Source organism: Pseudorca crassidens, chromosome 19 (assembly GCF_039906515.1).
Source record: "Pseudorca crassidens isolate mPseCra1 chromosome 19, mPseCra1.hap1, whole genome shotgun sequence".
NCBI lineage: Eukaryota > Metazoa > Chordata > Mammalia > Artiodactyla > Delphinidae > Pseudorca > Pseudorca crassidens.
The window spans coordinates 3819913-3837201 of record NC_090314.1 but is presented as its reverse complement, the minus strand read 5'-3'; the positions used below and the strand labels follow the sequence as shown (position 1 = coordinate 3837201).

Sequence of the window (17289 nt, the reverse complement as noted above, 5' to 3'; positions counted from 1 at the left end):
CCCCCCTTGAGTGACTGACTCGACTCTTGTCCAATAATATTAAGGACTCCCTGGATTGACCAATACATAAATGAATCAAAATACACAGACTCGCGTTGGGAGACGGGCCAGGGGAGGTGACGGAGATTCCTGTGACCTAGGTCACCGCCCCGCCCAATCGGACGCCGCGGGATGGGCGTGACTTCGCGGAAGGAGCTGTAGGGGCCAATCGGAAGAGGGCATGGCAGCCATCGCCCAATAGACGCCGGAGGGGCGGGGCCAGGGGCAGGCACCGGCGTTCCCGAGGGTGGGGCCGAGGCAAGTGTCAGTCAGGCAGGGAACGCCGCTGGGGACGCGGAGACCCGGCGGCTGACGCGCGCGGGCTGCTACCGAGCCGTCCGCCCAAGATGGAGTTCCTCCTGGGGAACCCGTTCAGCACGCCGGTGGGGCAGTGCCTCGGTAAGGCCCCCACGGCGGCGCCCCGAGGCCTGGGCGGTGCTCCGCGCGTCCCTGCGCTGCGGGGCCCAGTCCTCCGCCCCGGCCCGGCCGCCGCTTTCCCAGCGGGCTCCCTGCCCTGGGCCCGCCCGGCGGAGCCGCCCTCGGCGGGGAGCGGGAGGCCGGGCGCGCTCCTGGGGAGGCTATCGGGGGCGGGGGCGGCCGTGCCGGCTAACGACCGGAGCCCCGGCCGGGGAGCCTTGCCGCCGACTCTCCCCGTGACCTTGTGCGAGTCGCTGCCCTGTCGGGTCTGGAGTTCCGTCTGTCACAGGCGGGGGTCCTGATGTCCGTGGTGCTGCTGTCTGCACGGTGACTGTCGCTCCCCTGCGCTCTTGAGTCTGCCAGCGGTGAACCCTTCGGTGGCAGATAGAGGGTTACTCGGCAGTTCTAATCCTGTGGGGGGCTCGGAAAGCCCGAGGTGCAGGTGAAGGACCACCAGAGGGCCCGCCCTATGGAATTTCCTTACTGAAAAAGCAACGTGCCTTTTCACCCAAGGTGGGCGCTCATGCCAAGTGTGATCAGTCTAGAATGTTGATTGGTTTCTTTTAAAACTGGGTTCCTCCTGGTTGGTGGAAGGACTGGTGAAAGGTCTTTCATGAGCACGGACCTTTGGAGTCCTTATGGGCCTGGCTGGATTAGGCTGTAGTGATTTGTTTAGTTCCTGCTTTACTTATAAACGTCCAGCTTACTTTTCAGCCTTTAGTGGGGCCTGTGGAATTATTGAGGCCTCTCGCGTTGGCTAACTGGCAGTTATTTGGGAGCCTTTCTTTTCTCTGTGATGTGCGTCTCTGATGAGGGGTGATGGGCCCTGGAGAGTGTTTCCCCACCTTTCTCGAGGCTCCCACCCCCGTTCTTCTTCCTCAGCTGCTCTTTCACTGCATCCATGTTCCAGAAACTCATTTCTCAGTTGGGTATTGAATTCCAGTCAGCTATGAGAGGGAGCCAGTAAACTTGGGGAATTTTTTTTTCTTTTTCTTTTCTGTCTGCTTTACAGTAGGAGACTCTGTTACTACCTTTGAAATGCCAAGGTAGTTGATGAGGGGTATAAGTTAAAGGGGACTTTAAAACATACAAACGTAAGGGATGTACAGGTGTATAGCAAGGGGAAAGAGCATGATGCTTCTCTCAGGAAGACCTGAGTTGAATTTTGCTTCGCCCGATTCAACTGTGGGACCCGAGAAAATTGTGCGGCCCTTCTGAGCCTTAGTTTGCTTGGTGGGGGGCGGAGATTGATTCATCCCCACACTGGAGAGGCTGTGTGGGACAGCGGGCCCATCTGTGATCAGGCCCCGCGTCCACCGTCCCGTGGACAAAACACTTGACCATGAAGAGGATGGAGCCTCCTCATTGCCAGTTGGCCAGCAGGCCAGACCTCAGTAATTTCACAGCTCAGTTCAGATAAATGACTAGAGGCCAGAGTGAGTATCTAACGTGTCTTCTGTGCTGTTGTGACGGTGTAAAAGCGACTCTCACGGCATTTAGTGCTGTTAGTGTTCTTTTAAAAGTATGTGCTAGGGGGTTGGTGGGAGGGAGGGGGTGCAGAAATAAAACAACAGCGACAAAGCTAGTGATCACGAGCAGAGGTATACCTCACGCGAAGCAGTTCCACAGCCATCACTTGCTCCTTACGGCTGCGCTGCGAAGTAAGCTTTATTGTCCTTCCCACTTTAGAGATGAGGAAACTGAGGCTCAGCGAGGTGGAAGGATGGCTCAGCCAGTCAGAGGGAGCTGGGATTTCATAGCCGTCCCGGTGCTCAAGGGGTTGAGGGGGTCAGGAGAGGGAACAGAGATGCGTGGGACAATGTCGACCGACAGGAGGCCACGCAGTGCCGGTGCTCGTGGGCACCGTGAGTGCTGTCAGGACGCCACTGCGCCCAGAGGAGCTGCAGCCTGCGCCTGGCGTCTTGGAGTCAGAGGGCCGTTGGTGAGGATGGGTGGGAACTGCACCGGCAGAGAAGAGGCCCCCTGTGCCTGGGGACAGGTGGAGGAGGCGGGCAGGGGGCGTGCGCACCTCAGCGGTCCCCAGTCCGCGTGGAGCAGAGGTGGCTGTGGGGAACAGGGGCAAGTTGGGTTTGGGCCCAGGATGGAGCCCTGTCCTGGGTGGGTGGCATCAAAGGCCACATTCTGTAGCTGACCACAACTGTTAGTCTCTCTGGACCTCATTTTCCTTACTCAGCAGCCGCTGCGGCTTCTCCCTAAACCATTCCCTCAGTCCATTTCAGCAGGCGTTTTGAGTGCGTATTGGGTACCAGGCCCCAGGATACAGATATTAAAAAGCTGCTCGGAGGGGCCCTTCTGTAGCGGTAACGCACCCACCAAGGTGTCCTGAGCTGCAGAGCCTCAGGCTCACCGTCCAGGGGTCCGTAGAGCCGCGATTACCCCGCCTCGTGCCTGGCCTCACTCGAGCTCCCTGGCCTTGTTCGGTCAAACGCATGGTCTGCCCGTCGCAAGGCGGCAGCTAAGCTCCATCTGATGTGGTTATGTGCCTTCCCTGCATCCACGCTGCCCGTGGTCCTGGAAGGTGGCTCGCAAGTGGAGGGCACGGGTCAGAGCTAGGACGGGCCGCAGTGTGAGGGCCGAGAAGCGTGGAAGAAGGCGGAGTGCTTCCTCGTGCCGTCCGACTCTCTCCTCTGAAACAAGTTTCAAATGGTCCTGTCCTAATGGCTGTCGCATATGCGGAGTCCCCGAGCCAGGTCTATGGTGCTCTGCAGACGTGCACGGTTCTCCTTGTGTTGGCCGGAAAACGTTTTCAGATCGTCGTTTTCCAGGAGTGAAGTTTGGATTCATTTAGATGAAAAGATTGGTGAGTAGTTCGTTAATTGCACCCAGAGTATTGGGGGCAGGCTGGTAGCGGGAGGACCAGCGCTTCTCTGCTGCAGGGCTTGTGCCCGTGGATTGGGTGATGTGGGGTCTGAACTGCCTCCTGGAGCTTCATGCATTCAGGGGCTCTGTATCGCCTCTCTTGTATACCAAGCGAAACGCTTACCAGGACGTTCAGTCCAGTAAAGGAGCTAAGACAGGGACCTAAATCAGGTAAGACAGAAAGCGTTGGCACAAGATTGGACAGATAAACAAAGTAAGGTAATGGAGGACAGAGGGGTCACCTCCAGCAGCAGTAATAACAGTTAAAGGTTTTTTGTTTTTTTAAAAAATTTTATTTCATTTATTTATTATTTTTGGCTGCGTTGGGTCTTCATTGCTGCACGTGGGCTTTCTCTAGCTGCAGCGAGCGGGGGCTACTCTTTGTTGCAGTGCGTGGGCTTCTCATTGCAGTGGCTTCTCTTGTTGCGGAGCACGGGCTCTTGGCGCATGGGCTTCGCTAGTTGTTGCGCGCGGGCTTCAGTAGTTGTGGCTCGCGGGCTCTAGAACGTAGACTCAGTAGTTGTGGTGCGCGGGCTTAGTTGCTCCGCGGCATGTGGGATCTTCCTGGACCAGCGACCGAACCCGTGTCCCCTGCATTGGCAGGCAGATTCTTAACCACTGCGCCACCAGGGAAGTCCCTAGTTAAAGGTTTTGCTTTTTTAAAATTGCGTACTGTGTTACCGTGTGCCGGAGACTGCAGTAGGTGCTTTGTGTATCTTGCAGTCCTTTAATTCTTAGAACAACACTGTGAGTGAGGTACTGTTATTATTTCCACTTTGCGGACAGGGACCCGGAGGCAGTGAGAGGGTCACACAGCTAGTAGCGAGGGAGCTGGAGTTGCAACCCAGCGTACCAGCATTCTGGCTCTGGAGCTGCTGCCCTGGGGGGCAGGTGAGGAGGGGCACCTCGGGGGCAGGAGGAACCCAGCCCTCAGGGGGTGGGATTCGGCTCACGTAGGAGAGGAGAGGAGGCTCGGAGGGCGCTCTGAGCGAAGGCTGGGTGTGGAGGGGTGGTAGTAACGCCAGCCTGGGGAGCGGTGGGGGGCCAGGTGGACAGACATCAGGCCTGACTGACGAGGCTTCGAATGTAGGCCGCGTGGTTTGGCCTCTTTCATTGGTGGCACTGGGGAGCCATGGGTGATTTGTAGGGAGGGGAGTGGCACAGCTGTCATTACAGAGCCGGGGACATTTCCCCTTGGCAGCCCCCAGAAGGCCATTCCTCTCTGACCATCAGAGCCCCCGTGTGTGCAGAGCAGGGGTCCGATGGGGGAATCAGCACATGCCGTGCCAGTTCCCCGAGGTCCGGGGTTGGGCCCTTCCTGGAAGCCCCCAGTAGAGATGAGGGGTGCTGAGGTGGGTGGACGGAGCACGGGAAGAAGTGTGGGGTTCTGAGAGCATCTGTTCTTAACTGCCTGGATGGTTATAGAGCGCCGGCCCGCTCCCTGCCCCCCTGCTTCCCGCTCAGGAGGACAGGAGCTGAGAGGATGGCTCGTAGGGCTTGGCGGGAGGGCTGCCCTGCTTAGGGGGCGCTATGGGGCTGTGAACAGGCCCCATAGAACTGTGCTGTTAAGAAACAGTGCAGACCCGTGTAGAAAGCTTGAAACATACACGCAAATGCAAAGGGGGAAAAATCACCATCCTGTGCTTTCTTACAAACTCTTTGAGACTCTTCTCATTTCACAGAATAAGTAAAATAGTAGAGTGCTTGTGTATTTGACCCTCTATTTTCTCAAGCCTTGGAGATGCAGTGTTGTGTAAGTGCTCTTAGCATATTTCTGGGCGGTACGCCTGCTTTTTTGTGGGGTGGATGTCAGCTGATGAAGGGGGTATAAACACGGTGCCCAGAGGGGCATCGGTTAAGCACTGTTGCTCTTGACCTAGCAGATAAGTCACTCAGAATTTTTAGGCTAACCTACTAGTCTGAAAAGAAAGAAAGAACGTTCAGACTTTTTTTTGGTGACTCAGCTTGTTATGGCCAGGAGAAGGGCCTGCTAAAAACCAGCCTCAGACTTGGTGCGTATTTCAGTGCTCCCTCCAACCCTCCTGACCTAGAAGAATTTCCGATCTCCTCCATCCAGTCCTGGCTGTCAGCACTTGCCTCCTCCTCCAGGCAGCCTTCCTAGACCAGCCTGTTTGTGGTGCTGTCTCTTCTCTGAACTCACCGTGTGTGTTATCCGAGGCATTCACTTGGCTCTGCCCTCACCCTCCAGGGTTTGTGAAGACTAGCGGAGAGAACGTGTGTGGGTCCCCAGCACAGCTAACATACTCTTGCCTCCTCCTGCCGTGCTGTTTCCTGTTGTTTGTCTTGCGTCCTGTCCTGTTTATTGCCTTATCTTCCTCAGGGCAGGATGTGTACCTTCTGTTTCCCCGTGACCTTCACAGCACGTGGTACAGTCTGCTCTGCACAGTTACTCACTCCAAACGTTCCTTTCTATCAATGTTATTATTATTATTTTTTTAGCATCTTTCAAAGCTAAAAATAGTAGCCATCATTTACTGGCCCTTCACCACGTGCCAGGCACCCTGCGAAGTGCTGTACAAATGTTATCTCATTCAACATTTCTTTCTCAAGAAACTCCATGAAGTCAGAGGTGTCATGTCCATTTTACAGGTGAGGACCGGAGGCTTAGAGGAGTTAAGCAACTTGCCCAGGGCTGAGCCGTGCTCCACACCCAGGGCCTGAGCTCCAGGGCTTCGTCCTGTTGCCCCGTAGACGACGAGCCTGGCCTGGAGCCTGTAGACAAGAGGTGGCCTTCGCTGATCCACTGTGAGTTCCAGAGCCTTCTAGGTGCCCTTTGCCTGCTTGTTCTCTTCCACCACGGGCACTGTGTTTTGGCTGGAGACAGCCCCATCTCTGCCTCTGTGAGCAGCTGCCTGCGTGTGGGTCTGCTGACGGGACACGGGGAAGGGTGTGTGTGACAAAAATGCTGCTCCGTCGCTTCTCACAGGGTCCTTAAGGTGATCACTGAGACACTGTATGTAAAAGCAAAATGTGTTACTATGTTATAGTATTTCCCACACACCTTCTAGACTCGTCTTCCATGAGGGCACTCGTTTTTATTTGTAGCTGTTTATTTACTTTTTAAAAATTGTAGGAAAACACACATAGCAGAAAATTTACCATTCTGACCGTTTCAGAATGTTCAGTGGCATTCAGTACATTCACTTTGTTGTGCAGCCATCACCAGCGTCCATTTCCAGAGCTTTTCTCATCTTGCCCAACTGAAGCTCTGTCCCCATTAAGTACTAACTCCCCTCCTCTCCCCCCAGGCCCTGACCCCCCCGCCCCGACCCTTCTACTTTCTATGAATCTCACGACTCCAGGGGCCTCACGTGAATGGAGTCATACAGTGCTTGTCCTTCTATGCCTGGCTTGTTTCACTCAGCAAGATTCACCCATGTTGGAGCAGGTGTCAGAGTTTCCTTTCCTTTTTTTTTTTTTTTTTTTTTTTTGTGGTACGCGGGCCTCTCACTGTTGTGGCCTCTCCCGTTGCGGAGCACAGGCTCCGGACGCGCAGGCTCAGCGGCCATGGCTTACCGGCCCAGCCGCTCCGCAGCATGTGGGATCTTCCCAGACTGGGGCACGAACCCGTGTCCCCTGCATCGGCAGGCGGACTCTCAACCACTGCGCCACCAGGGAAGCCCTTCTTTCTTTTTAAGGCTGAGTAATACTCCATTGTGTGTATAGAACACATTTTGTGTATCTTTTCATCCACCTTTGAGTTGCTTCTACCTTTGGGCGGTCGTGAATACTGCTGCTGTGAACATGGGTGTGCAAATATCCCATGTTTGTGTTCGTGTCCCTGCATTCAATTCTTTTGGATATAAACCCAGAGGTGGAATTGCTGGGTCATGTGGTCATTCTGTTTTCAATATTTGGAGGGAGAACCGCCATGCTCTTTTCCACAGCAGCTGTACCGTTTTACATCCCCACTAGCTGTGCATGGGGTTCCAGTTTCTTCACATTCTCCCCAAAACTTGTCATTTATTTATTTTTTTATAGTAGCCATCCTAATGGCTGTGAAGTGTTTTCTCAGTGTAGTTTTGAGTTGATACCGAGCATCTTTTCATGTGCTGATTGGCCATTTGTGTATCTTTGGAGAAATGTCGACTCACATCCTTTGCACATTTTTTAATCAGGTTGGTTTTGTTGTTGAGTTTTAGGAATTCTCTCTATATGTTGGATATTGACCTCTTATTAGATATTAGATTTTCTCCCCAGGGGGAGAAAATATTGCCTCTTTACTCTGTTGCTTGGGTCCTTTGATGAAACCCAGCGTATCTGTTTTTTCTCTTGTTGCCTGTGCCTCTGGTGTCCTGCCCTGATTCTCAGAAGAGTCTGACACGTGCCCTGAGGACAGGCAGGGTGACGCGGGCTGTGCTGGTCGGCCTCACTCCTCACCAGGTGCCGGCTGAGGGCCCCACAGGCAGCAGCCCCGCGAGGCAGGCGCAGTCACTCACGTCTGGTAGAGAAGGAGACAGGCTCAGCAGGCGAGTCCCTCCCGGAGGCCTGGGGTAACAAGGGGCAGCGCAGGGACTTGCACCAGGCCTGTGGGCTCCAGAGCCAGGGCCCTTACCCACTCAACCGGAGTTGTCTGTGGAGTTGAGTAGATGCACTTGTGGCTGAAAATCTGGAAATAGTCGTCTCAGGTTCAGATCGGCCTTAGCATTACTCGCTGTTCACCCGGTTCCAGTGCGAGTCGGTGCAGAGTGTCCTTGTCACCCCTGTTTCCAGAGAGTTTGGTGAGAGGCAATGCACCAAGACTCTCACTGTGGATTTTCCTTTCTCTTCGGATGTGCTTTGGATCCACAGTGTCAGGAGGAGGAAGAGGGATGAATAGACGCCAGGTTCTCCAGTGGCCAGCTTGCTTTTCAGGCATCACCAGCTGCTGTTTTAATCAGGATTGAAGCGCAGGCCTTGTAATCTGGGGGGCACGTCCAAAATTCTGTTTGAGGTTTTGGTTTAAAGTGGAGGTTGATGGAGAGAGCCTGGTTCCTCCTCTCAGAGAACTGGGCCTCTGAGAGCTGGGAACAAGGCCAGGGCCCGGAAGCGATGCTGTTACGTTCTCTGCCGCTACACACGGGCTCCCGGCGTGGCGTTGTCACTGTGGGAAACACGGCCGGGGGAGGGTGCTGCCTGGTGTCGGAAGGCGCAGTTAACTCCGGAAACTTCAACCAGCGATTCCAGGAACCACTGAATTCTGGCTGGAAGGGCTTTCGTGGCATTTGATCCAAACCCCTCACCACTACCGTTGAGGAAACTGAGGCCCAGATAGGCTAGGTCTGTGCTGTTTCTACCCCAACAATTCTTTTTTTTTGTTTGTTTGTTTTGGGGTTTTTTTTTTTGGCTACACAGCGCAGCATGCGGGATTTTAGTTCCCCGACCAGGGATGGAACCCGTGCCCCCTGCAGTGGAAGCACGGAGCCCTAACCACTGGACTGCCAGGGCAGTCCCTACCCCGACAGCACTTCTGACACCAAATGTGTGGGTTTTTCCTGGACGCTAGCCAATCCTGACACCAACTGGCATCCCCAATCCAATCCGATTCGATTCACTTCCACCTGCCTGCCTTCCTGGGGTTGTTGCAGGACCGCAGGGAAACGAGACCGCCGCACTTCAAACACCAGCACCTCTGACCAGCTCGCTGTAAACTGGGGGTGTTCCTGTGACCCCCTCTTCAGGTTTGAGAATTTGCTAGCTTAGCTCACAAGACACGGGAAAACACCTTACTTGGTTTTCAGGGTAAGTCCGTCACATCATGAATGACTCCAGCTCACGAAGATGAAAACTTTTGTTTTGTTTCAAAGTTAACCAAGTTTAGTCTAATCACATGGGACTATTTAGTTCCCGGTTTGGTGGTTGATAAAGTTAGCTCATAAACTCCTCTTTGCTCTTCTGTTTTTCCTGCTCTTTCTGGCTTCCGTCCAGAACAGAGGAGCTGCTCCCAGACAGGACTCAGGAGGGCCGGGGCTGGCCGGCGCCCCGCTGCTGATTTGCTGTGTGACTCTGGAAAGGTCACGTCCGACCGTTAACTCCTGTGATGAGGGCGAGTTGAACAAGTTCATTTCCACGCCTGAAGCTTAAGGCCTAAATCAAAGTAGCTTTCAGCTTTTCTTCAGACCTTTAGCCTCCATAACTCAGCCTCAAGGGCACAGAACAACTCTCTGCATACTTAAAAAAAAATTATGGTAAGATATACATAACACAAAATTCACCATCTTCACCATTTTTCAGTGAACAGTTGAGTGGCATTAAGTCCATTCACCTGGTTGTTCAGCCATCACCACCATCATCTCTAGAACTCTTTACATCTTGTAAATCCGACACTGTCCCCATTAAACAGTAACTCCTATTCTCCCTCCCCCAGCCCCTGGCACCCCCCTTCTACTTTCTGTCTCTATGAATTTGACGACTCCAGGAACCTCATATAGGTGGAATCAGACAGTATTTGTCTTTTTGTGACTTGCTAATTTTACTCAGCAGAATGTCTTTAAGATTCACCCATGTTGGAGCAGGTGAAAAGAATCTTTCTTCTTTTTTTTTGCGGCACACGGGCCTCTCACTGTTGTGGCCTCTCCCATTGCAGAGCACAGGCTCCGGACGCGCAGGCTCAGCGGCCATGGCTCACGGGCCCAGCTGCTCCGCGGCACGTGGGATCCTCCCAGACCAGGGCACGAATCCGCGTCCCCTGCATCAGCAGGCGGACTCTCAACCACTGCGCCACCAGGGAAGCCCTCTCCTTTCTTTTTAAGGCTGAATAGTACTCCATTGTACGTATAGGCCATGTTTTGTGTATCTACACATCTATCTTTGGACACTTGGGTTGCTTCCACGTTTTGGCTGTCGTGATTAATGCTGCTGTGAACATGATGTACAGATTTCTCTTTAAGATCCTGCTTTCAATTCTTTCGAGTATATACCCAGCAGTAGAATTGCTGTCTCATATGGTCGTGTGGTAGTTGTATTTTTAATTTTTTTAGGAACCTCCGTACTGTTTCCATAGTGGCTGCCCCATTTCCCATCCCCACTCACGGTGCACGAGGGTTCCAGTTTTTCCACATCCTCGCTGATACTTTATGTTCTGGTTTTTTGATAGCAGTCATCCTGAAGGGTGTGAAGAGGTTGCATACTTTTTGGGGTGTATTATTAAGCTCCGGGGAGAGTTGGGGAGCCAGCGCCACGAGGCGCCCTTCCCTCAGCTCAGAGGCTCCCTCCACAGTCGGATCTGTGCCAGGATGGACACGTGAAGAAAGTTCCGGGGAGTGATTGGGACACCTGCGGTGAGGACCATGGTGGCCCTGGGATCAGGGGGCGTCTGAGTAAGGTGGCATCGAGCCTGCCTCTCGGGAGGAGCTGGAGAGGCAGAGCAGAGAGCCGTACGTGGGGGCCAGGGCGGAGGAAAGGCCCAGAGGTGGGTGGTGTGCCCGGCAGCTGGGGGCGCTCCCCCGGGAGTGGGCCGCCGACCACCGGGGACTGGCGGGCAGTCACACTGAGTCAGTGCTCTGAGGGTCTCGTGCCCCAGCTTGCCTGCTCCCTGTTCTAACTCGGTGGGGGGTGGCCTCGGCCGGGGCCTTAGGGAGGCAACAGGATCCAGCTAGAATAACCTGGCTTTGATTTCACTGTCCTTGTTTATTTTCGTTATTTTTATGTTACTTCGGATTAATGCCAGATGAATTTGCGTGAGAGAAGGGCGCCTCGTGGCGCTGGTTCCCCAAGTCCCCCGGGAGCCCCCGAGGGCCGGGCCGTTCCCCCCACCTGCACCCAGCCCTCCCTCCTGGTCCTGCCGGGCCGGGTGCTGGGAAGCATGGCCAGTGCACTGGGCCCTGCTGGCGGGCAGGCCGCACCGCCCCTCCCGACGCTGGGAGAGGCAGGTGGGGCCCCGAGGGGCGGGCTGGAGTGTGCCCTGACAGCATCTGAGCAAGGACCTCTGCACATGCCCCTCGGCTTCCGCCTGCTTAGGCTTCACCTGCTCTTTGGGACAGTCCACCCTCACGGCCCCCCCGCCCCCGCCCCGCCCGGCATTTCCACCCCTGCGTGGCATTGCCACAGGGGGTGGGAGGACAGGCCTGGCTCTGTCCTCCCACCCCCTCCCCAGGATCAGCGTGACCGCATCTCATGGCCTGGCTGGTGTGGGCGGCAGGTTATGCGGGGAGATGTAGCTGCTGGGGGGGACCAGGCCCTGCGCCCAGCCCACTCTCGGCAGGGGCACGTGGACCAAGCGGAAAGTCCGGGGCTGTGCCCTGGGGCTGCTCCCGCTCTGCAAAAGGGGCACTTTTTTGTAATTTGCTCAGCACTCCCCGTGGGCTGGCTGGAGAGCCGTGGCCCACACCCACCCCCTAGGTAAGGGCTGGGGGCATCCATTCTGGTGTCCATCCTGCTGGCATGATAATGTGCGTGGCTTTCCTTCTCTTCTCTGTCCTCCAAGTTCTCTGTAATTAATTTTTTTAAGTGGAAAAACCCAGAGTCCTCCATTTCGTGAAGATTACTTGGGATCTAGTTTTGTGCGGTGCCGAATCAGAGCCACAGAAAATCTCTGTGGACTATTAAGGGGTCACTTTTGCTCCTAAAATATCAACATTGACTAAGGTTTACAGGCTAAAAGAAGAGGGAGGGACTTCCCTGGTGGTCCAGTGGTTGAGAATCCGCCTTCCGGTGCAGGAGATGCGGGTTCGAGCCCTGGTCGGGGAACTAAGATCCCGCGTGCCGGGGGGCAGCTGAGCCCGTGTGCCGCAACTAAGACCTGACACAGCCAAAAATAAAAATTAATTAATTAATTAAAAAAATATTTTTTAAAAAATAGAGGGAAAATGGGCGAGTGTGTGCTGAAGCTTGATAATGAGTTTGCTCTGCTGTGATGTGGACCTGTCCCCTCCTCAGCGCACGTCCGTGGTTTGCGGCAGAATTAGCTCTTTATTGTCTAGTGGAGTCCAACTGGTGTTGGGCATTGAAATCCATGTTTATTTACGTTCGTGTGTGTGTGTGTGTCCTTTCAGAGAGCTGTACATTCCCAGCTTGACACTGTTTTCTATCCTGTGCCCAGAGATTTCTGAGCCACGTATACATATATATATAAATGTATATATATATATATATATTTTTTTTAATTTATATATATATATTTTTTGCGGTACGCGGGCCTCTCACTGTTGGGGCCTCTCCCGTTGCGGAGCACAGGCTCCGGACGCGCAGACTCAGTGGCCATGGCTCACGGGCCCAGCCGCTCCGCAGCATGTAGTATCTTCCCGGACCAGGGCACGAACCCGTGTCCCCTGCATCGGCAGGCGGACTCTCAACCACTGCGCCACCAGGGAAGCCCTATATTTTTAATATATGTTAAATCATTCATCAGGGAACGTGTGTATGCTGAAACATTGGTAGCCACCTCCCTTACAATTTGACTCTTTCTACCCAGTTTTTAACTGTGTTCATCCTATGGGCACTGTTTCCTGGCTAACGAGATAAAGTCATCTTTGAAAGGAAAGCTAAAGACTCTTGCATTACCTTTTTCTCCTTTAAATCCACCCTTTGGTATTTGCAAAGGTCAGATGAGCGATTCTGGCGTCCGTGGCCCTGATGAATGGGAAACCGTACGTTCCCATTGGCCTCTGAGGATGAGGGATTACTGCGGTGGCCGAGGCATCTGCTGTAATGTCAGGAGCGCGGCGATGGGAATGGCAGGAGCAGCAGGCCCATGAAAAATGCAGGAAGAGGGAAGCTCCTCTCCGCTTGCAACCACGCGGACACCTCTGAGCATTTGTTCTCCTCCGTTAAACCTTGTGGCTGAGAATCAAGTACGGGGGGCACGAGTGCCCCCGTCCTGAGAGGCTGCCCGCGCATCAGCCTGTTTGCGTTCAGCGTTCGCCCCCGTGGGGGATGTCGGCTTTATTCTAAGTTAAATAAAAATCATCATGTTGGCGCCTAGATTTTTGCGGGAGAAGCAGGTGCTGTGCGTTGGAAGAGTAATGAATACGGCGTCTCTACCCTCTCCCAGGAGCAGATGGTCTGCGTCAGTTCATTTTGTGACCTTTCTTTGCTTCTAAGACACCAAATCTCTGATCCCACGGATCATAAATATTCTTTAGGTTTGCAGGCACGGAGGTAAGGGGAGCAGCAAGCTGTCGCTATCGTTTTCCATTTGTCTGGCACCTTTGGAAGGAACTCATTAGAGCATGTTTAGGCCCCGCGTAAGCCTGCTGCAGCCATGGGCTTTACGGACACGTGAAGGGCGCTGCAGCCAGGCTGTCTCAGCCAAGGTCGGGGAGGAGCCCTCTGCTCAGCGTCCTGCCGTCCTCACCTCTCCACTCACTGGGCAGCCCTCCCAGCAGCCGGCACAGCGCCCGCCCATCTACCCAGGGCCGCGGTTTTTTTTTTTTGCAGTACGCGGGCCTCTCACCGTTGTGGCCTCTCCCGTTGCGGAGCACAGGCTCCGGATGCGCAGGCTCAGCGGCCATGGCTCACAGGCCTAGCCGTTCTACGGCATGTGAGATCTTCCCGGACCGGGGCACGAACCCGTGTCCCCTGCATGGGCAGGCGGACTCTCAACCACTGCGCCACCAGGGAAGCCCAGAGCCGCGTTTTTAAAGTCACTAATCGTGATAACGGCCACCTCATCTTGATCGCCCATTGTATTGGGGGGGGCCATCAGGGGTGGCCTCGCCCTGCCCCAGAACCCGCATTCTCGCAGGAGGCAGACCGGAAATAAGAGCAGTCTGGGGGGTCCTGATAAGAGGAGTGTGCGCTGTGCTGGGCTCAACGGGAGGTGCCCCCAGAGCTGGTCCCCCTCAGGGTTGTATGGATTGAGGGGGGTGCTGGGGGAGGACACAGTTCTGGGTGTCCGCGGGGGCCTGGTTCGGGGGCGGACAGTCACCCTGGGTGTCGGGCTGGAGGGCGTGGACCTCGTCTGGAGTCAAGGGGGAAGCCTGGCAAATGAACTTACTACAAAATAGAAATAGAGTCACAGAGGTAGAAAACAAACTTATGGTTACGGGGAGGGGGAGGGGGAGGGGGAGGGGCGGGGGGATAAGCTGGGAGATTGGGATTGACATGTACACACTACTGTATATAAAATAGGTAACTAATAAGGACCTGCTGTAGAGTACAGGGAGCTCTACTCAATACTCTGTAATGACCTAGATAGGAAAAGAATCTAAACAAGAGTGGATACATGCATGTGTGTAACTGATCCACTTTGCTGTACCCCTGAAACTAACACAACATTGTACATTAACTGTACTCCAATAAAAATTTTTTTAAAAAGTGGTGGGGGGGGCTTGGGGTGGTTTTGAATGCGTGGGGGGACCACGTGGCCAGGCTTCTGTTTGGGGAAGAGCATCCTGGGCGATGTGGAGGGCGGGCTGTGGGAAGAGGGCTGCAGGGGTGACGCCAGCGAGGGCCGAGAGCCCCTGTCCCGCTCCGGCTCTCACTGCCTTCTCCTCCTTCCGTCTCTCATGACTCCATCCTCCTTCCCGTCACCCAGAGCCTCTCCACACCCCAGTAGTCCTGCTTCCCTTCTGACACCTCCCGGGACCCCTGGGGCAGGGGCTCACCCTTCCCCAGCCCCCCTACAGCAGCCTGGGCTTCCACCACGGGACCCTCAGTGGAGACCACCTTGCTCTCGACTCCCCGGTTCGGGCATGGGCAGTCCCCTGGGGCTGGGCCCTGTGGGTAGAAGAGGGGGCGGGGGCTACAGAGCAATTATCACAGCGGATCTGAGGGGACTCAGAACTGGGGGACAGCACACCTCAGTTTGAGAGCCTCCTCCGCCTTACACATTCTCCAGGAGATGAGGCGATCTTTGTGGTGTTTACTTTTTCCTGGGGAAGATTTCAAACATAAAAATAGGGAAAACAGTGTAATGAGCTTCTACGTTCCCCATGACTCAGCTTCCCCAAGTCCTCGGCGTCTGGCTGAGCCGACCTAGTCTCATGGACTCGGCTCGCCTCATTATGTGGAAGCAGATTCCATGTCTCCTGTCATTGTGACCGTGCGCGTCTCTGAAAGGTCAGGGCTTTTGGCTGAAGCCCGGGAGCCTGGACTCCCTGAGCCCGGCCTTCTTGCCTGCCCGGTGGGTGAGGACGCCTCGCCCAGGGCTGCTGGGCACGGGGTCGCTCGGGAGGCCTTTGCCAGAACCCATACAGCTCCTTTTCTCCACGACCTGCTTTGCACCCGGCACCATCACAGCCTGGGGGCGGGCGAGACCCGGGCCTGTTCTCGGCCCCAGCGCTCACCACCGTGCTTGGGGCAGTGGCTTAGGCTGGGCCTCTGTGTCCTCATCTTTAAAAATGGGGCAGTCGGAGCTCCCTCATAGGCTGGGTTTAAGGTTTAAAGGAGACAATGTGTTATGTGTCCGTCCATGATAAGCTCAGTACACGGTAGCTTGTATTGTAAACATTCTTTCGGTAATACACCCTGCAGCATATTAGCCGCTATCCCTGTTTTACAAATGAAGCAACGGAACCTTAACACCAAGATTAAGTCACGTGCCTGCGCTCCTGGGGCGAGTGAATTATAGAGCCAGGGGTCTGAGCCCAGGTCTGACTCCCCCACGGCCCCCCTTTGTTATGGCTAATTCTTTATTGAACCGTGCTCGGCGGCCTCGAGGAAAAGAACGTGCTGGTCTTGGATCAGCAGACCAAGGTCATGCGGTCCTGCCTCTGTCTGATGTTCCAGCCAGCGCAGTCTCCTAGCACCTGACAGCACATGCAGGTTCTCCCCAGACCCCTCGCCCGTATCCTCCGCCTTCTTCCCGCTTCTCCGTTGTTAGCGCCAGTCAGCCCCGCAGTGCAGAGAAACGGGGCGGGCCAGGGAAGACAGTTCAGGTCAAACACGGGCACGTCAGCTCTTTTGTGCTGAGTTTTAGTGGAAAGAGGCAAGCTCTAAAGGGCAGTGAGGGCCGTTGGTCACCTGCAGATGTTTGTTTTCCAGTCCGCCGAGATAGTGAGGGGCGGACAGGACGGATTTATCCGTTTCAACTGTAAAATTGATGGGAACGGAAAATGTGAAGTAAATGTGGCAGAGCTGGACATCAAACTCAGGCCCGGCCGGTCTCTTCGGTCCACGGTGCCTCGGGCCACGCAGGCAGAGACCCTGGGGGCAGGTGAGAAACACTGCCGACAGGTGACCCACTGGCTCGGAACCCTCCTCTGGAAGATCCGGTCCAGTTCTGGCTTAATGGGAGTCAGCGTCACTGGGCCAGGACTCAGCTTCCTGTCTGGCTCTCCACACCTGTTCAGTGAGGTTCTCCGTTACCCAAACGCGCAAGCCAGGCAGATGAGCGAGTTGGTCTGTAGCTGTCGGAGGGCAGAGCGCGGACTTGGGCATGTTTAGGCCACGGCCAGGCCTCTTCCTGCGCGTCCACCGTGGCCGCTGGGCCTCCGTCAGTGAGCAGCAGAATCGCCGGGGACCTGTGGCTCCTCCCAGGTGCTCAGCCTGCCCGGGGAAGAAGTGGCAGTTAGCAAAGGTGGAGGACGGCCTCTCACTGGAGAAATGATCTTCTCTGTGGGTGTGAGTGCGTTCTGGGGTGTCACATCTGGAACACCAACCTTCAGTGGTGTAGTTTCCCCAAATCAAACACTAGAACAGATTTTAGGGGAAGGTGGAGAGTCCCAGTGGTACAGATCTTACAGGTATGACTTGCAAGCCCTGTGGAGGAGCCTGCCCTTTGGGTAGGAAAGCAAAACCGGTTACTTCACTGCTGGAATGACAGCCTGGCTTTCTTGGGGTCCAGCCAAGAAAACAATTTATGAGACTGACCCCTATGCGTAACCAGCTAAAGCTTTGGGCTGAAATCCAGAATTCTTATTATGGGAAGTGGAGTTAAAATTGTTCCCTCTGAAACCCAGTGGCTGTTTATTTGATTAGCGAGGTCGCTCCAATGACAGCTGTGGAGCCCAGTCTTTAATTAGGAGAAGAATTTGCCCTGAACTTCATCAGAATGGCATTTCTGAGGGCCTC

General features: G+C 54.7%; 1 protein-coding gene across 8 annotated transcripts in view; it reads left to right on the top strand.

Moving 5' to 3' along the window:
• The first annotated feature begins 287 nt into the window (after positions 1–287).
• Positions 288–17289, top strand: part of TOM1L2 (target of myb1 like 2 membrane trafficking protein) — an 82937-nt gene continuing 65935 nt past the window's right edge. For 7 of the 8 annotated variants that reach the window (XM_067717526.1, XM_067717525.1, XM_067717524.1 and 4 more), the window contains exon 1: positions 288–438. In XM_067717526.1, coding sequence (XP_067573627.1) covers positions 387–438 — 52 coding nt within the window. In that variant the 5' untranslated portion in view covers positions 288–386. The remainder of the gene's footprint in view (positions 439–17289) is intronic. The other variant, XM_067717527.1, reaches the window with a different exon arrangement.